This window comes from Lutzomyia longipalpis, chromosome 1 (assembly GCF_024334085.1).
Source record: "Lutzomyia longipalpis isolate SR_M1_2022 chromosome 1, ASM2433408v1".
NCBI lineage: Eukaryota > Metazoa > Arthropoda > Insecta > Diptera > Psychodidae > Lutzomyia > Lutzomyia longipalpis.
In genome coordinates, this window is record NC_074707.1 from 28,022,101 (window position 1) to 28,043,194 (window position 21,094).

A 21,094-nucleotide genomic window follows, 5' to 3' on the forward strand; every position below is an offset into this window, starting at 1 on the left:
ATGTACTTTTCAGGGGCATCTTTCGAGAAACTTGCTTCATTTTGATTGTTACATTCATTTCCAGCGACACTTTGAATTTTTGTTTAATAAAATTCATTGTGAATGATTTCAATGCTTTCAATGTGATTAAAAATAAAATTCAAAATTTACATTATTCTTAGCTTTAGACTGGATTTAAAAAACTCTGAAAAACTAGAACGTTATTTTAATTTATAATATTTTCTATTATAAACATCTCTCTGTATAATAAAGTTTTAATTCAAATATTCGTTCAAAAGAGGCAAAATTGTGTGTTTAGCATAATGTCATAAATTTTAATTTCATAGCAATAATTTTTATTTCTTTCTCAAACCCATTCTATACAAAAATGTTCTAAAACCATTTGATATACATTATTTTCTTCCTTAAGGCCTGTTCGTACCATTATTTGGTGAACTGTAGAACAAAGGAAAAGACAAGAAGGAACACTGAGAACCATTAAAAATGACCACGGGGCAATTATCTTCGTGAATTCCACTGATAGAGCTTTTGATGACATTGCTTGTTGGAGAAATCTTTTCTCTGATTTTTCTGATAATTCAGAAAATGTTCACAAGGAATGTTACTATATACCGCTTCCTCTAACTCGTCATTATTTTCCATCCAGATATAGTTGGGGAGGGGGTAGAAGGAATGAAAATGCACATTTTTTATACAACTAAATGACTTTACTTTCATTTTAATTTCTTTTATTGTCATTTTGGGCTAGACTTGGGATTTCAATTCTGGCAATCTTTCACTGTTTTTTTAATCTCTGATTTGTAGATATATCTGTATTTTCCTGATTTGAAGAACAACGTCTTCTTCATAAGCAAAAGCGTGGCAATTTTGAGCTTTTCTTCAGTCTTGCTGCAAGCTTCAGCGATGGTCATTTAGTAGCCCAACTTTTTCAGGGATTTCAAATCCACATCCCCATAGTAATCCTCACTGAAAGACAAGAGGGTTACTTTAAAAAATCAAGAAGTTTTTCCCATTTGTAATTAAATTATTAAAAAAAAAAAAAGAAACATTATTCAAAACTACAAAGTTAAATTATGAAATTAATGATAAAATTATATCTTGCTTACCTACGAAATTGAGATTAGGAGGACATACATAGGTTTTTTTTTGTTTAGGAAAAAAAAGTAATAAAGAATCTTTGGGAAAATGGTGATGTCAAAGAGTTGAGATAATAATTACGTTTTACATCAACAGTGTGTAAGAGAGAAGTTGCTTAAAACAAAAGCTAAACCATTACATAGAATGTATAGAGAAAAATATGTTTCAATGAGAAAAATTATTTCATTCCCAAGTATTGATTATTGTGAATGAAATTTCCTCCCACAGATTATAAAACAACGATTACACGAGTAATAATAAAATAAGAACATTTATAAGGAATATTATCAACAAAAAAAAGAGAAGGAAGAAAGTTAGTGGTCAATGACTTCAAGACAAAAAAAAATATTAAAAGACGATTAATAAAGAATGGAGAGAAATTTTGTGATGTTTTTATTTTTGTTTTGTTTATTAATTAATTATTATTTATCATATTACGACTTCTTTCAATGTAATTCTCCATTATTGTCTTCAATGTTTTTCTCACTTCTTTTTACTCCCATCTTGTGTCTTTGCCATGTCTTTCGCACGGCAAAGGTTGAATCACGTGTCAAGGTGTGTATACTGAACAATTAAAGAACCTCAGTGTAATGTTCTCTTTGTAATGTAATAAGTGTCTTCTGTAAGCCAACTCCTTCGTGTAAAACTGTCGTGTGTTCTGAATGAGTATTTACCAGTGTTTTGTGTTGTGTTTTATTCTTATTTATTTCACCAATTTTTGTCTACATTTTCACAAAAAATGCTTCATGGATAGAAATTAGTTTTTTTTTTTCAACTGATTCAGAGTATTTTTTCATGTTTTTTTGTCTGTTGTAGCTCTAATTAAACAAAAAGGGGAAAAAAGAAAATATCAATAAATAAAATTAATTAATTTTTTTTTCATAAGTATCTCTCATATGTTGAGTGTATCGAAAAATATACAAAAAAGTTTTTGTGTGTGAATTTTCGAGTGTTTTTTTTTTCTGCAACTAAATTGACATTTTGCGAATAATTATTAATGGTTTCAAGTTATTTCGCTCGGCAATTTATTTATAACTTTTTTTATGTTGATTTTTCTCATCTAACAAAAAGATCATCAATAAAAATTAAAAGTTCTAACATTTATTTATAAAACAGTCTATAAGTTTGGGTTCTTATTAACGTTGATTCATTTTGTTAAATTAATTTTCATATTAATTTTTTTTGTTTCATCTTGGAGACTTAACATTAAAGGTAAAAAAAAAGAAAATGAACATTTCCAATATTGGTGACAATTCTCCAATTTTTCGAAATTACATAAAAGTTTTTCTCCTTTTTTCATTGGACATCCCTAAATTAAGAGAGGAGAAAGAGGAAAATTCTCGGGATAAAACAGAGCGAGAAAGGATGAAAAGAGAATTTATTTTTTGAGGTCTCTGAGAAAGGACATAGGAAGAAGGGGAAGAGGAGAAAGTATGGTACAAGAAGGTGGTTGAAAAATTGAGGGGTTGGTGGAGACATTTTAGGCCTCCTTGACTCCTTGCGGGCGTGGTTTGCTGTTATTCTTAGTAGCTGGACGAGGTCCATCTTGATTAAGCCCGGCCAGCAATTCACTCTTGCGGATGCTCTTCAAGTCCAGATCGCCGTAATAATCTTCACTGCAATGGGTCAATGAGAAGAACAAATTGGACGACGAGGTCACACAAAGTCCTTTTTTGGCATCAAAAGTCTTTCTTTCCTTTTCTCCCCGCCTAACTTTCATTTTAGCGTTTTTTCCACATAAAAAAACATTTCTTTGTACATATAGCGACATAAAAATGCATAAAATAAACTTTTGTCCTTGGTAGCCAATAAAAAAAACACTTAACCCTAAACGTATGTACAAAAAAGAAAGTTTTACCCATCTTGGGTTTCCTGCACGTGGCAGGTGTCAATTTAGAGAGAAAGAGCGTGAAGATTAGATACAAAGTGCATTTTAGAAACAACAAATAAGTGAAGATTTGGAATGTTAGAAGAACCAAAAAGCCAAAATAGTTTTGTTTTAGCACAGTGTCACATACAAAGATTATTCAATTTTATAGATTTTTTCTTCAAACAGCCAATGCAGTGGATTTTTTTTTGCATAAATTAAAGCCAATTTGAATTTTTTTAAATAAATTGAAAAAAAAAGAAAAATACTTACCATCCGGGAACTTCCTCTGGATCTTCACAATTGCCAGTACCATCGGCATCACCAATCTTGAATACTGTACCAATGGGACATCCGTATTCGCGGGCAACACCCTCGAGGCAGATGTAGTACTTGCGGCAGTCATCAGGGTGAGCATGTCTCGAGAATGTACCGGAATTTGTGATTTCACCCGGGGCAGGGCAAGCAAATCCATTGGCAACTTCTGCAATGTCAACAAGAGTTTGGCATACGCATAAGTTCACAGCAACAAGTTCAATAGCCTTGGTGAAAATTTAATTTTTTTTCTTTAACCGGATCATTTAGATTAAACTTTTCTGGGTCAAAAAATCTACTGACTTTGGCACATTGATCTTGATTTGATGATTTTTTTTTTACAATTAAATATTCGAGGTTGTACGCAAATTAAATGTGCAGCAGATTTTTATGATTTCAGGATAGAAAAAAAATGTTGAGCCATTAAATCATAGGAATTTGCTGTCTACATTAACTTGTAAATAAATTGTTTTTTTTTAATTGTTCTGAGTTCAAGAAAATACCAAATATTGTTTTTTTATTGAAAATTTAAAAATAGTTAAGTTTCTGAGAAAGCTTTCTCGACGTCAATAATTAAGCCAGTAAAAATAATCTAGACTATGTATGTATGTATGTATGTAAAATATGCTGAGAAAACTTCAAGTTTAAAAAAAAAAGAAGGAGAAAACTCATTTGAGGGAAATCGTTAGGAAATTGTAGAATTTTTTTATTAAGAATTTAGCTTTAATTTCTAAGTCAGAGAATTTTAATAAATTCATTTGAAAATTCCTCAAATATCTACTAGGATCCAGTCATGATCTTAAACAGATCATAAAGACAAGCAATTTATGTCGCTCTAAACTAGATTGGTCCAGTTTCATTTTCTTTGTCTTCTGGGCAATATAAAATTTCGAAATGCCCAGTATTTGACCAAACAGAGATAAGAAAACTTGCTTAATGCTACAAACTCACCCTCATTCTTGCACTCTGGCACTTGGTCAGCCCACATACAGACACGGGCTTCGCGATCGTAGGCAAGACCAGGTGAGCATTGGTACCGTGAAGCTTCGCCATTCCAGCAGTTCCAGAAGACATCGCATTTGTTCTCATCGGCGAAAATGCCGTACAACCGTGGGCAGTGGTGTGTACCAATTGGTGCTTCTATAAATGTTGCATTACAAGAACACTTTCAGATTGCGAATGGGAAAGTAATAATGCGGGTGTGTCGCGTGGTCCTCGCGTGCAACTTACCGAGTTGGGTGCGGTCGCCGCAGTCGACATTGTGAATGTAATCGCAATTTTCTGTCAGGTACTTTGAATCAGATGCATCGAAGGCTAACCCATTTCCGCATGTTTTCAGCTCGGCCACATTGTTGTCGCATTTCCAATATTTGTCGCATGATGTGTGGTGTGGGTAGAAGCCAAAGTCATCTGGGCATTTGAAGCTTTCCTGGGCGGCGGCTGTAAGACAATGCAAAATGAGAGAGAGATTAAGAAAGGTGTTAACCACAGAGACACATGCCGCTTTTGTTCTGATCTCTCTGTTTAAAGGATGAATGAATACATTTTCTCATAAAGCGAGCTTGACAATCGATCGACATGCAGACGTGAAAGTTGAAGATGTTGAAGATCCAAAGCATCTGCTTTGATCTGGCTTTAATGTTTGTAAGCTCTATACACAACAAGTTGTCTGCACGACAATCTCGTGCATGACCCAATTTCCAAATGTCACCTTAAGCCATCTCTCATGAGATGATTTTAAATGAGCCTCTCGCACCAGCACTTTAATTAGGCACGCAGACGATAGTGAAATTCAATCGGTTTCTTGCGTCGAGAAAATTGGAATTCAATTTTTGCGCAATTTGTCGTAAATTTTTTTTCCACGCAGTTTCGCAGAAGAACTCGTTCCTCGCGATCGTCCTCTCCAGGTGAGTGAAAAAGTGGTGTATTGCGAAAAAAAGGTACGCGACATTCCACAGAGTCAATAAAGCCTCACACCAATTTCTGACTCACTGCCCCCCAAGATGAGGTATTGGTGAAAAATGAAAAGTGCAGCAGTTTTTTTTGTGTGGGACAACTCCCCATCACGAATTTTGCATATTCAATGACATATTGGACAGCATCAAGTTCAACTAGAAGTCGAGGGACGAGTAAAGAAACTTTCATGGTCAATAATTGGATCGCCTTGTGCTTAAATTCTTCTGCGGGAGGGGACCCTCGTGTTTTCCTCTCAAACAGCTTCATTTGGTATTCACTTGAATAATCACATTAAATACGGGAAAGTAATGAAATGGGTGCTTTTTACTCCTTGTGTTTGTCAACCAGTATAAGTAAGTGCTTCGAGTGCTATTTGCTATTTGCTATTGAAAACTTTTACTCAAAACAGCATGAGAAAATCAATGATGTTGAAGCGAAGGTGCTCACATTACACCAGCTGCACCCAGGAAAATGCCTCCAAGAGAATGCCAAAGGTTATGCCTGACGTGTTAGGATTACGCATGATTTAAATTAAAATAACAATTTTTATTATTAACTTCTAAGAAAAAAGTTCATGTGAAGTTGTAGGGAAATTGTTGAAAATATTTTTCTTTTAAATTTTCTCACTAATTTGATTGACAATTTTTTCTTCATCATCGATGAATTTTGATTTTTCGGATTAAAATTAAAATTCGAATTTTTATACAAAAGAAAATCCTAAAAAAAAACTACTTCTAGGTAATCTTTAATATGGCTGAAAGCTCTCAGCAAAGCTTCAATCTGGTTTTATAGTTCTTACTACCTTCATAAATTCAAAAAAAAAGTGAAAACTTATCTCAAAGGGTAAAAGCTTTTGATTCTTCAATTCCTCATCTGTTTTGTGCATAAATTTTCATCAAGAAACAAGATACAAATTTAACTACAATTTATCCCGAGTATACTGAAAAGTCTTCAAGAAGAGATTCTTGACTTTGAATAATGCAAAAGTTGCCTCAACATTTCCCGGAGTATGCTCCATAGTAAGTAAGGAAAGTCATCTTAGTGAGGATCACACAATACGCGGTGTGTATAGAGTATAAATCTCTCCTGGGTGGGTAATACGAAGCCACCTCCTTGAGCTGGTCGTTGCATCAAAAGAATGGGTGGTCATTATCACCGGTGTGCAAGGAAAGTTGCAGAAGAGCCACCACCAAGGAGATGCTCTTCTCATTCAGCCGCTCGAGGTGAGCCTTTGTGTCACCTTTAGTGCAAAAGGGATATTTTATTACAATAAATCAACACCGAAGAATCCACTGAAACTAATTTATCACCATGGTAATTTAATATTTTACCTCAAACTTCCATCGTTCTTTTTTTGCTCTTCCTTCCTTGCACACCAGACGCTCATTGCCACTTCTTTCAGTGGGTGATTCATTATCTTCGTTGCCCCCCTGGGGGGTATTTTTCGAAGAAATGCCCTTTTTTATCCCCTTTATTGCGGCTGATTTTCAGAGCAAGACAACACTTTTGAAGTAAAAAAATATATATTCTCTCATGTTTCATTTTTCGCGCATAATGTTTTTTTTCGCATCGATTCCAAATCATCCAAAATGATGATCACCGTGCAAATTTATAATCTCACATTGAAGGTCTTTCTTTTGCACAAAATAATCATCGAGCGATCCTTACTTTGCGTGATGCCGCGCAGACTCTTGCCGAGAGCTTTTTTTGTGGTAAGTGTGTGAAAAAGCACGTGAAAATTTCGTGATTAAATTACATCTGCGGGAGTATCTCACACGAGTAGTGTCGTGTGTACATTTTTTCGCCTCTCTTTCTCTTCTGTAATTTTCGAAAGTGAAAGTAAAATAATAAATAAATATACATAATATTAACATCTGTGTGTTCGATTTATTCTTATGCGCGATGGAGTTCGGCAACTGGTTGTACCACTAAAGCTACATACATAAGACCTCTCTGCACGCCGGACTTTGAGAGGTGTGGTCCAATCTTTTGAGATCACCGTGTGCAAAGGAAGAGAAGTGGATAAAAAAAAAGAGGCTTATCAGGAAAAAAATCTCAAAGTAAATATGCTTGACAAATTTTTTCACCTTCTTGTGCAAACATTGACGCTATTTTACCCCACATAATGGTTTATTGGTGAAAGACTATGATTTTAGAGGTGAATTGTTGACATGTAGACAATATGAGAAAAGGGTAAACAACTAAAAATAACCAAATTCCATTTTCACATGCAATTTTCTCTCACAATTTGACCTTATTCTCACTGTGAAAATTGTGCAATAAATGCATTCACGAGATAAGAAAGGTTGTAACTTTTTAATTAAATAAATTCAAGGTCAAGATCAAGGTCAAAATTACTTGTAAAGATTTTATAAAGTAAATTTTCTTGCATTAGATACAATTTTTAAATTAAATACCTATTAAAGTGAAATAGAAGTCAAGAAGGTCAAGAATTTAATTAAAAATTACACACGTAATATTTAGAACAGTGTGTGTTGTTTAAGATCAAAGGAAAAAAAATATGAATTTATTTTGAAAATCAGAAAGCTTTTTTGAAAATTAGTTTTCATCTTTAGACAACTTTTGAAAATTATATAAAAGCTCATTTTCTTACCGCAGTAAAGTACATAAGTTCCATTGTTGACATGTCAACAACAATTATTAATTACGTCAAATCTAACAAGCCAATTGCTAAATTTCACACATCTCTGTCAAATATTGCGAGATTTTTTATGCATTTACGTGGCGCAAAACGCAACAAATGGAATAATTGAGGAGGCACTTACAATGGCAAAATCACATACAATTTCTTCTAATTGAATTTATTGGCTGTCATTAGACATTGCAGACATGAGAGTTAGGAGAAAGATTTGAGTGCAGAGCCCATTTTAATTCCGCTCAGGAGGTGTTGAAAAAAGCCAACAAAATTGTACGTAATAATCACTAAATATTGCATAAGAGGTGATAAATTAGAGAAATTTAAGCCCCTTAGTGCGCTAAAATTCATAACGTATATATTGGCAAAAATGCAAAAAAAATGAGTGGAGAAAATGCGATATATGCCAAGATAAGACAGCACATGTGTGACCTATTAAAACAATAACCCAGTGATCTCAAGTGGAGATCGTAGCGAGTATAGAAGAAGTTGAGATGATAAAAAAAAACTACTATTAAACCCGTTTATCTTATTTCCATTTGCACGAAGAAATAGAAACGATTTTACCTTGAAAATGAAGAAACCACAAAAAGAGCAATCTTCCCGCAGATTTCCAGCGAAGATCGCGCGAAAGCGAAGATGCGTACAAATTTGCATACTAATGAGCATTTCCTTATGGCGTGCCACACAGTCCGAGCGCTCCGATGTAATTCTTATATGTGCATAAATTTGCTTGCTTATCGTTTTGGCTATTTTGTAATCTGGCTTAACGACAAAATATGATTGTGTAATGCCAAAGACTGATGAAGTAAAAAAAAAACAAGAGCCAAAATGCTGAAAAATAATCTCCTTCGGATATTTTTTTGCAGAGAGGCGAAGACTACTCCACGTTGGAATGTTGCAGGCATTGAGTACCTAAAGAAAAAAATGTCTCACCACGCAGGATTTTCCAGGTGTGCGAGAGAATGTGGCCAAACAAGCCAAAAAGTCACAAATTTCCACCTTAATTCACTTTCAGTGTGGAATTTTGAATATTTGACCACCACGTGGTGCCAAAGAAAATTTTACGCGAAAAATAATTCCATAAAACAAGATTTTCTATATGCAAATGAGTCCAAAATAGGACTAGAAACTAAAGCATTTTACCAAATAAAAAAAAATAAAATGCTAATGTGCTGATAAATTGGTTCAAGATAAGGTATTTCCGGGATTAATGAAATTTAAATATTTTTGAATTTTTTTACACAGAAATAAAATTTTATTAATTTTAAAAGGAATTTTGAGCTCCTTTACTTGTTATTCACCATAAACATTTTCAATTCTCTGTAATTTTGAACAGTATTCTTCCATGTTGTATTATTTAATTAACTCGTGAATGTAAAAAGGATAAAAATCCTAAAAACTTAAAATCTCAAATTTTTCTCTTTCTGAAAATTTATTAAATGTTTATTACATAACTTCCGCCAAGTATACATAGTATTTCAAGGACGCATTTGATAAGTGATCTAATACGAAAATTTAAAAGATATTTAACTTCATTAAACCCAATATGACAATATGGAATAAAATATGTTGCACATATTGTAATATGATTTTTTTACAATTTAATCAGGAAATGCATTGCTTTTGAGCGGTTAAAGTTAGTGAAAAGAGTCAGGGAGAGGGCAAGTAAATCGGTGTTGAGAGATATTGCTTAAAATGGGTTTCTGTGTGGTGCAATGCTGAAAATTTCACTTTTATCGAAAACCGGTCGATTGAATGTATCATAAGTCAACCACATTTAGTCTGTCTCTCTTAGCCAATGGGAAGTCTTTGGGTCTTTCCTTATGCTCTGTGGAATTCTGGTTAAAAAAAAATTTTTTTTTTGACCATTGAGGCTTGATTTTGTCGATTATGACTGCTTTCTCGATAATTTATGCAAAATTGAGGATGAAAATCGCATCTCTTTTTTGTGTTCGTGAATGTCGATTAAGTAACATACGTTAACCAAGTGGATGACTCCCGAAGGCACAAATACGAAAGACACTGCGAGTTCATTTCTTCTCCTGGAGTTTGGTTCACGCTCTATCTTCACCGAGCTAAGAGAGTGCAATTAGGAATGCAAATGTGAGTCAATAAGCATTTTGAGTATATATGGAGACAAAGTGTATTATTTCATGTACACACCAGCATTCACTCACAAAGTTGGAGCACGACTTTGGTTAAAACTTGCATGACGTTATGAATGAATAAACATTAGAATTGTTGTGTGTCGCGGTCGCATTTATTACTTTCCATTTCATTTTCTGTATATACATACAACAGAGCCTCCACTTTTGCCTCACATCAAGTCTCTTTGGCTTTGTAGAGTACAGCGAACCCATTTTTGCCTCCCTACATCCAGCTCATACAGAGTCGCGCAGATACATTTGCGCTGTTATGGCTCACTCAGATAAATAAATTGCATGAGACACAATATTTTACATAATTACGCTTTGGAATTTATCTCTCCTTCTTTAACTCCACGTGTAATTTGTCATTTTTCCAACTGCGAACTGCCAATTGGTGATGGTGGACATAGATGCGGGGAGTGGGGAGGAAAATGCAATTGAAAAATTGTTTAAAGAATTTTTCCCAGTATAAGAGATTTCTCAATTGATCGAGGACACACAGAGGTGCAGCGCAATCTTTAATTGTTTTTTCCTCCTCAAGCCACTTCTTTGAAGCTCAACCAAAACTTTAAAGAGAAAAACGAGGGAGTCGCAAATTAGGCTCCTACAAGCCATTTCTTTCGTGTGTGCATGCAGCGCTGTATGCACCATCATCACCTGACAGACACCTTTTTGTGCGGGCAAATGCCCTCCTACTTTTTGTCCATGAAACCCACCACGCAATGAATTTCAAAATTCAGCATCTTTTGCTGCACTCCCCATCAGAGAAATTAGCATGTGGATTGCCCTGCAGAAGATCTCCCAGACACGAAATGGTGCGCATAAAAAAAATATAAATTACCATCTTCAATCTTTCGTGTCTGCACCAAACCACGAAAACTTTTGCACATGAAATGAGCAACGAAAAAAAAATGAGAAAAATCACAAAAAATTAGAATTTCAGCCAATGAATTCACTATAACATTGAATGATTTCAGATTGAAAATTACAAAAAAAAAGTGTGAGAAAGAAAAACACACCATTTCACATGAAGTTGTTGTTTGAGGAGAAAGTTCGATGATTTTGCCGATGCAAAAAAAATCTCAGGTGTAAAATGCAACGAATTCCAAAAGCTCTGAATTGACTCACCTCAATTTTTTGGCGCCCCGTCGCGAAGAAAAAAAATCGCAAGAACTAGAAAAAATCAATCTAATGCCCTCCCCTCCCATAGAGCTGAATTGATTTTAAGGGGGGCAAAAATAAATCCACACGCCGGGGTCATTAAAGGAGATGAAATGGACAATCTTGACACTGATCTCGATGGAGGCAAAGTTGGCAAAAAAAAAAGTGTCTCAAACTATGTCAAGAGGGTAATCAAATGACACACAGCATTGAGCACGAATTTGCCAGTTTTTCTTCTCAATCGCGTATTATAGAGAAAAAAAGTCACATTATTGAATTATCTGCAACTCCCTTCGAGATGCCCCCAAACTCTCAAGACGAACTTCATTAATCTTCTCGTCTGCATATTGATTCACTCGATTATGTGTGACAAGAATTGGAGACAGTTTTCATAGAAACTTTGAGCATTTTGAGAGACCGCATTAAAGGCGGTGAATTTCGCAAGAAGTTACTCAAGTTGGCACACAGAGAGACGAAACATATTACATCGAGAACGATATAAAAAGCCACAAAGCTTCTTTGAATCGAAATATGTATGTACAACATAGAAATATGTATATAAATGTAGGTATTTCAAAAATTACTCATAAAAGTTCGACATTTATGAAAAATTTGTTTCTTTGATCAATTTTTGGGGGCATTTTAAAATTTTATTTGCTTTAAATGTACTTTAAATTGAACCTCAATTAAGCAAAGAAGTTCATTCACTTTGGGAATTTTTCTTGAAAAGTTTATTACGTCCGTTGAGGAATAATTTTTATTTTATTTTAGCTATGATTTTTTAAAGTTTCTCAGTATATTTTAAAACTTTTAAAATAAGTTTTGAAAAAAGCTTCTCATCTCTATGTCTCTAGAAAGACTCTGCAGATATTTTATAGACCGCATAATCGGAAGATCATCGATTGATAATTATCTTCACACGATTTTTTTTATGGATTTTTTTATTATTACCGAAAAAAGCTAATTTGAAATTTGATATGCGATCGTTCATTTTTTTTTGAATCTCTACTGCTTCCCATTCAACCTCTAAAAATTTAATTTTAGTCTCGATTGATTACCCTGAAAGAAAGATGTCTAAAAAGAAACAGCAATAAGCGTAAATTTTAGGTGTGACCCAGCGATTTTTGAATAAAAGTCGATACGAGTGCGATAAAAAAAAGATAATTTGTGCGATTTGAGCACTTAGAAGAAATGCACTAAAATTTCTCTCAAAAGAGATTAGTTTATTGTTTAGAAAGCTGCTCTAGTTTGGTAAAAAGTGCACTTCACTTTTACGTTTGATTGAAAAATGGAGCAAAAAAGATCACAGGTGTTCGAATGAGTGAAAAACCATGAAAACATCGCATTGGAATGTACAATTTCATAAGATAAATCAGTGAGAGATTTCGTTGTGCTAATGCAGAAAAACGCGCATGCTGGAAAGGAGGTGCTGAATGGGTTGGTTGGAGATGGTGCGCCATTAGCCCACCCATGTGAATTTACAATCGCGCATTTTCCGCGACAGGTAGCACATAAAGAAGGTGCATAGATAAAAGCAAAAAGGTGTCAAATAGCATCACGTGTCAATCTCTTTCAGTGACCATGTCTATTTCTGTTTGTCCCAACCGTCCATCCTGTCATTGTCTTCGGGTCACGGAGTGTGGGTTCTTAGCTGGGAGAATTTTCCGTTCTCCACAAGCCAAAGTTGGATTTCTGGGAATAAGTCAGCTCTCACCAGCATGTGCTAGACTGCACAATGACAGCCAATGAATAATACAAGAAAAAAAAAGCTCAAATGAATTTTTAAAATTGAGCTCACGCATTTCTGTCAATGAACCTGCAAAGCACTCTTTCTACCTCTTCGACACCTCCATTTTTTTATCCAAATGTGCTCTTTTTGTTTCGCCTTTGTCGCCGTATTTATCTCATCAAACGGCTATTTTCTTTCCCATCACTCCGTCAAGTCTTTTAAACTTCTCCGTTGGCAAATTATTACGTGAAATTGAAGATGAACGCCCGAAAAAAAAAGAGCCACCGCGAAGAGATTTCTATGCAAATTTCAGGAAGAAAACGTGCAAGATTTGAGTAATTTTCTCTCATTGGCATTTTTATATATCGCTTTTATATATCGCTTTATTGCTAACTCGTAGCACGATGAACCACGCGAAGGTAACAAAACGCCAATTGATTTGCAAAGAGATTGAACTAATTTCACTTTTTATTTCGAATCTTCTCGAAATCATTTTTTTCTTCTTCTTTCTCTCTTGGCATCTCATGTTGGACAGAAAACAACATAAGTTCGGGAGAAAGAAGCATTTTTCTTTCTGCCAAGATGAACACAAGAAATCCAATGCGTTTTCTTCTCACTGCGAGAAAAAAAAGAAGTTGCTTTTCTGAATTGTCTTTGTTATCAAACTACCAAAGTTCAGTGACTTTTGGCACTAACAATTGGATGTTTTTTTTGTATTGTGATTTTGACAATGGAAATCCATGTACTAATCAATGAATGAGTGCCATTAAAATATCGCTAATTTACCTACAAAGAGCTATATATGTACATAAGCCTTTGAATTGCATTTTAAACACGATGGAAATTAATGTGAAATTTTAGTAATTAGTCTAAAATTAAAATAAATTCATTTCAATTTAAAAATAATTTAGGAGATAAAGATTTATGAGATGTGAAAACTTTTTTACATATAATTTTCATAAATAATTATATTCAATTAAATAATTAGCTTCCGAATATTTTTTAATTTCTTTATAATAATTTTAAACATTTTTTTCATAGTTTTCTAGAGGAAAAAGAAAAATTTAAATTAATAAGAAAAGGCAGTAAATATTAATCACTGCGGTACTTTTTAATCAGATAGATTGATTCTAAATCTTTACGAAAATAAATGATAATCTGCTCAGCATAGATTCCATTTGGAAGCTTCAATGATAATTCTTTAAAACAATTTAAATCTTTCTGTTTCTTCTCATTTTTTTTCTTTTCTTAATAAATTTGGTCTTTAAACAACAAAGGTTTTAATTACCTATTGAAAGAAGTTTCTGAAAAATATATTCCAATACCCATAAAAATTTTTTTTAATCAATTTTGCAAAAAACATCAAACAAATTATATTAAAGATAATCAATTGCATTACGCCGGTCTAAATTAATTAATCTTCGGGCCTCTACTTACAATTAGAGCTCTCAATACAACCAACACAATGAAATTACCAATAAAATATTTTTCTCAGTGCGTCTAGATCAAAAGCTCGTGCAAGAAATTGAATTCGCATAAATCATCATAATGCAAATTGTTGAGATTAGTCGAATTTCAATCACTTTTCACTTTCATTTGGCAAAGGTGAAAGAAATGTTTCGTGTGGAAATGGAGAGCAAGTCTTGGGTGTGTTTGGAATTTCATGATGCAGTCTTTCATCAACACTTTTTTTTGCTGTCGCAGGGCGGGAGTAAAGAAATTTACCAAAGAGGCGAAAAATGTTATTATGCAACTCAAGCACCAAACATCCCAGCCCTCGCAGCATTCGTGGGTCGTCGAAACGAGTCAAGAATGAGAAAGTGACACGAATCCTCTCACTTTTTCATCATTTCTCCTCGATGGATTTCTTGATTAACATTTCTTTCTTTTCTCCAAACTATTGGCAATTCTACATGCGCATATACCGAAAACATTCTAAGCACATTTGTTGTTTTTTTTTTCTCTTCAATCGTGGGATAAAACTTGGGTTATATCACTTGATTGACTCTCGATTGCCAAGAGGACTTTGTAACTTATTTAAAGAGGTGCATTATATGGTGGGGTATGTTAATCCATAATGTGAAAATCCATTTTCAAACGAAGAGATCAGAGTTTTAAAAATTTTAAAGTACGTACCGATTCCGACAATAGCAACAACCACAATTAAACACTGTCTCATTTTTGCTGTGTTCTTTTTTTATGTTTCTTAGAAAAAAACTTATTTAAAATTATAGGTGCGCCCTAGAGATTTTAACTTCTTGTAGGTGCCAAAAACAATCTCTCCCTCTCGTGATTATTAAACTCCGGTCTCAACACACGTCTTTCTCGCGCAACAACTCACTAACCAACTGTGTTTGTGAAACTTTTACCATTCTCTTTTTATACCCAGGTAAAGGTGTAAAGGCGATTTCGAGAAATAAGTGGGGCTCCATCCATAAGTTCATAACACTATATAGATAAAGTGTTGGAAGCCAAAGAGAAGAAATAGTTGTACGATACACATTTAAAAATATTAACCAATTGTTCACTGGTTTTTAACATCAAGTTTCCAAGTATTTTCATCCAACTCCATTCAATACTCACCCATCGAGTCCCCACTCTCCCCTTTGCGGCAAATGAAATTTTTCAGTGTATTTTACCAACATTCCCAATGCTCGCAGATGAAATTTATATACCTCTTTTTTTCTACCTCCTCACCCAAAAGAATTCACCTCATCCCATGGCGGAGAGTCACAAATACAGCAAAAAACCAAACACACAGCAGCGCGCGACTCTGCACAAGAAAATGAATAATGAAAAATTGTTAATCCAGTTTCCATGTGAAGTTGAATATAAGATGCCAATTTTCTCACAAAACTTCTCACAAATTGAAGAGCTGAAAAGGTGCATTGATTAATTAAAAGTTGCAATTGACCGCTGAAAGAGGTGCGGGAAGCGATATTGTTTATTTTTTATTTACTAAAATGAATTAAAAGAAAAAAATATTCATTGACACAGAAATTGTCTTCATGCAATTACATTCAATCAATTTCTTTTTAACCAAACGCGCGGGAGTTTTTCCGCAGCATGAGAGCGTTGTCATACCACGAGAGATGGGTTGGTATACATTACATTTTACATAAAAATTTACATAAATTGTCTACAATAGTTGGGTGAGGAAGGTTTTATACGAAAACGCAACATTGGGCCTTATTCAGCAACCAAGAAACCCTTAAAATTCGCTTGAAATCTTGAAATTTCAGTACAAAGATTTCAATAGTTTCTTGGTCGTTGAATAAAACCTATTATCTAGAATTTTTTTAAAATATTTTGTTAACTGAAAATAATATTCGTAAAAATGATTTGAAATTTTTTTTCTGTTTTCTTGTTTTTATAGATTTTAAATTGATAATTTTTTTAAAAAAATATTTGTTAATACAAACTTTACATACCTAAAGAAGAAAGGCGCCACTTTTATGGAATGCAGCGACGTTTCGATTTTATTTTCAATATCAAATTTTTCCTCAGCATAAATTCTACAATTGAGCTTCCCATTTCAAATTATATCTGAATTTCTCTGCACTGTGAACAACAAAAACCAATAAAAATATTCAATAAATCTTTTAATGCGTTTTAAGTAAATTAACATAATAACAATTTGAATTTGGTTTTCAAATGTACATCAATAGTCTCGTAAATTAGAGAATCAAGTAGAGTTCCAACTTGATAGGCGAAGAGATAAATGTGTACTCATACTTTATAATGCACGAATTTAGTAGTCAGTATGGTCAACATTCATTGAATACATAATTGAGTAATCAAATCCCTATTATTCTGAAAGCATCGAAGTATATTTGAGCCTATTTTGTGGAAATTAATGAATTTCGTAACTCAATTCTAAGACCAATTTGATAGACCCGATTGAATTCTAATTCAGTATACCCAACAGGTATATCTAACTTCATTTATATTGCATGCTGTAAGGGGTCTATTAAATTTCTTATTTATCATTTTATACGAAAAAAAAGAGTAGGTACATACATTTACAATTTTTCTTAATGAATTCTTACTTTCTCCTGGGACATAAATGAACTTTTCTTTGTAGATAAGTTTTATTGCAAATTGTGGTGAACAATTAAAAACATTCCATACATATACCATGGCGATTGCAAAAAAAGGATTCAAAAAGCACGAGAGAAATGCAATCATTGCACGTGAAAGAGTCTGTGACACTGAGAATGCTAAATATTATTAGACGGAGACTTGAAAATGAGTGAATTCCGCTTTCGTTGTCTGCAACCTTACGTAATAAATTGGATGTGGTGAGCAATTGAGTAGTTGCGGGCAGTATGGAATGAGTAAAGAAAAAAAAGCATATATACACTGGAGAAATGCCCTTCACTCTCTGGAAAAACTATGGCTGTAGATGTTGTAAACCCTGATGCACGCCAGAGACGCAAATGGAGGGAACGTGGAAGTGGGAGTTTGTCTCCGGTCACGGGTAACAACAAGCTTCTTGGACAAATCGGAAAGGAAACACCTAGCCCCAAGCACTTTTTCACCTTCATTTTAGACGACGCACGGCATTGAAATGTGAACCACCACGGATTCTTTTATTTTTTTTCTTCCTCCCCTCTCCAGCCACTCACCTGCTATCGTCTCACTGAACCGCGGAAAAGTATATAATATGTAATATGTACCTGCATTGACGCTCAAATTAATTTTGCACCACTAATTGATTCTCGATAATTTCATCTCCACCTTCAGCAAAAATATTACACCTGAAGATTTTCTCAAGACAAAATGTAAATTAAGTTTGTACACCTCTTTGGGTGCGGGTATTTAACCTGCTGGCGAAGTCTGCTGTGGAATCACATTGAGATGGATAGCACAAAAAAAACCCGCGCGAAATTCATGGTGAAAAGTCACAGGAATTGAAGAATAAATGTGAGAAGAAAACTCAAACCACCTCAATTATGAAATTATTTATCGTGATTCAGTATTGAGACTATGGAGAAATTAATTAAATACACAATTTACATATTTTCTAATTAAATGGCATACAATGTACATATTATTAGTTGTTCCGTATTTCCACGTTTGAGGCTATGTTGGTTACAGAAATATTTGCAAAATTGTTCGAAAACCAATTAAAGTCTTTTTCAAAAATTTGATATAATATTTTATTGATTTTAATACATTTCTGCATTTTATTATTTTTCTCTTTTATTTTATTTTTCAAGGTATTTTCTCTTCATAACATTTCGGAGGCATTATTCTGACTTCATCAGGTGAGAAAAAGAAAAAAAAAAGAGATTTTATTATTTACTTTTGAATAATCAGTATTTCCATATATGTACATAAGAAGTATCCAACTAATTTTTAAAAATAAATGACTATCTTTAATAAATCTTCATTTATTCGTTTTAAAATTTTTTTTTTTAATAAGAAATATGTTTATAAAATTCTGTTTTTATTTTTATGAAACATATACTTATATGATAATTCATATCGTAGCCTCATCCCGTAATGTGGAAAAAAAATATTGAAGTTGAGACGAAAAAGTGTGCTAAAGAAATTGTGTAAAACATGCATTTTTCTCTCAAAAAAAGAAAATGCAAAAATCACAATAGGGAAATTGATTTAGAGGTACACGAGTAGGCAATACAATGTGAACTCTATGCGCATTTCTCCACAGATCAGTTGGTGCAAAAAAGAAATCAAGCTCTTTCTCACTTTTGCACAATACCCATCATTTAGCATTTATTATTATAAATACATCCAATATTGTTTTAGAGTCTGTTCATAATCTCATTAGGTGCACCACGTATGAATGAGGTTCGGTATTATGTATTCATTGAAATTCCTCTTTGTTTACCCAGTGTGTGCAGAAAATTCAACCGTGCCATTAAAATTTAAATCATTCTGCTTTTAATAAACAGATAAAATCAATTGAGCGATTAAGTAAATCACCACACGGCAATTTTGTACAAAATATTGTACCTATAAATTTCCTTTTGACACACTTTTCACAGGAAACCCCTCGCTCGTAAAATGACATAATTCCCCAATATCACGACACTAGGGCAGATGAAAAGTCACATTTTAATTTAAAATTAATTTTTCTATTGCAAAAAAACCACTTTAGCTCTGTTTGATGAAATATTAGTTAAATACATAATTTCTTCAGTTAATACCATTTTGAGTTGCGCGTTTGTATGAAATATTTCAGAGCATATGAGGTGTAAATTTTTCAATTTGAAGCAATTATCATTATGAGCCTTATGAGTGTAAATAAAATGATTCGTAAAGTAAGTAGTTGGTTATAGGCAAAATATTGTGGATGTAAAATTATGTATTTTCAAACAAAATTGTATAAGCATGTAGTAACATTGCCCCAATTTATTTTGTAAATTGACTTATTTATGTTGCTTACAGTGTTTAATGAGCATTTTGGATTTTTGTTCTCTTCTGCCAATCACCTTAAGTTCAATCACCTTTAAGTCATTCGTGTAGGGAGCTCAATTTTCGTTACAAAAATCTACTCAATGAAATAAAATGATTCGTAAAGTAAGTAGTTGGTTATAGGCAAAATATTGTGGATGTAAAATTATGTATTTTCAAACAAAATTGTATAAGCATGTAGTAACATTGCCCCAATTTATTTTGTAAATTGACTTATTTATGTTGCTTACAGTGTTTAATGAGCATTTTGGATTTTTGTTCTCTTCTGCCAATCACCTTAAGTTCAATCACCTTTAAGTCATTCGTGTAGGGAGCTCAATTTTCGTTACAAAAATCTACTCAATGAAGATCCAATGATAATTGTTTACAATTTACAATCTTCTTAATCCCCGTAAGTGAAGATTACCAGAACATATTTTATTTTTTATAATCATTTAAATAATTTTAAATTAATAATTTAATTCCTAATACTCTCTTAAAGCATCTTCAAATTCAACTGCTAGCATTTGCATGTAGTTTGCAATGCCTAAGCTTAGCCAAGAGAAAATAAATAAGATGAGGGAGTATTCAATAAGCATCTGCCTATATTGTTTTTCAATTGGAATAAATCACACACAGAAGCTGTACAAAAAACATTAGAGATTATTTGAAGTGAAAAGTACCTTGAGAATCTAGTACTATCTAGTACTTTACAAAACGAAATGAACACGAATAATTTCTTAAAAATTGGTTTTTTTTGCAATGCACTATTGAAAGTAATCTTAAAAGCTGAAAAGTATGTTTGTGGCACTTGAACTCCTTCTAAACCGATGGGCCGATTTTTATTTTCCTCCCAAATTTGCGCGAAGCGCAATAAAGCTCCGTGTTTGTTACTATATAAAAAAAAACTAGTAAACCTAAGCCCCCAATCCCGTGTGAGCAAATTACACTTGAAGGTATAATATGGAAGCATACATATTATTAATTGTGGTCGAATAGATTTTTGGATATTCTATTGTAACTTTCTTTCAAAAAACAAGACAAGCAGAATATCTACCTGAATTGAGTTAATAATGAGGGTAGCATAATGACTTCTAACGGTCATTATTGTAAAACCCGTTATATCCTATTTAATGATAGACATATGCTAAACTTAATCTGTAAAAGAATGTCTGTCTGTAGCAAATAAACTTCTACAAAACGACTGGGCCGATTCTACTGAAAAAACGTGCATTCGCTATTTAAAAAAATGTTTTGTCTCTCACAATGATTTTTTTATTTGACTGAAAATTCGGTTTTCTGTAGGAGGTACCTGAGAAATATAAAATGAATTTTTCCCTGTGACCCTTAAAAAATTCAAAATGGCGCGCTCGAAAGTCCTTAAATCGCGAAAACTACAAACAATTTAGTCAAACATGAAACTTCGTTTAGAAATTTTTTTTCCGCTTCGCGCTTGAAGACACCTTAAAAAAAAGATTAAAAAAAATTTTTTAAGGACATCAGTTTTTTATTAAAGGCGCTTCGCGCTTGAAGACATCTTTAAAAAAAAAGATTTTTAAAAATAAAATAATTTCTTAAGGACATTAGTTTTTTTTATTAAAGGCGCTTCGCGCTTGAAGACACCTTTAAAAAAAAGATTTTTAAAAATAAAATAATTTCTTAAGGACATTAGTTTTTTATTAAAGTCGCTTCGCGCTTGA

At 33.3% G+C, this 21,094-nt stretch overlaps 1 protein-coding gene across 2 annotated transcripts; it reads right to left on the bottom strand.

Annotated features, from left to right (window-relative positions):
* Positions 1 to 685: 685 nt before the first annotated feature.
* Positions 686 to 15,327, bottom strand: LOC129797698 (protein obstructor-E). Of its 2 annotated transcripts, none has more exons than XM_055840516.1 (5): positions 15,108 to 15,327; positions 4,550 to 4,759; positions 4,271 to 4,459; positions 3,278 to 3,488; positions 686 to 966 (listed from the first exon to the last, which is right to left on the bottom strand). In XM_055840516.1, exons 1-5 carry the CDS (start codon positions 15,148 to 15,150, stop codon positions 912 to 914), a joined length of 708 nt encoding a protein of 235 aa, XP_055696491.1. In that variant the 5' UTR covers positions 15,151 to 15,327; the 3' UTR covers positions 686 to 911. The 2 variants fall into 2 exon arrangements, with proteins under 2 accessions (XP_055696491.1, XP_055696489.1); XM_055840514.1 differs by lacking the exon at positions 686 to 966 and adding an exon at positions 1,817 to 2,753.
* Positions 15,328 to 21,094: the final 5,767 nt, after the last annotated feature.

What these genes read in the sequence shown, in the direction of transcription:
- LOC129797698 (XM_055840514.1), bottom strand. Translation starts at nt 15,150, where the DNA reads ATGAGACAGTGTTTAATTGTGGTTGTTGCTATTGTCGGAATCG. An exon ending in TGTTGCTATTGTCGGAATCG is followed by an intron (nt 4,760 to 15,107) that starts GTACGTACTTTA and finishes ATTGTCTTACAG; the next exon opens with CCGCCGCCCAGGAAAGCTTC. An exon ending in GCCAGAGTGCAAGAATGAGG is followed by an intron (nt 3,489 to 4,270) that starts GTGAGTTTGTAG and finishes TTGACATTGCAG; the next exon opens with AAGTTGCCAATGGATTTGCT.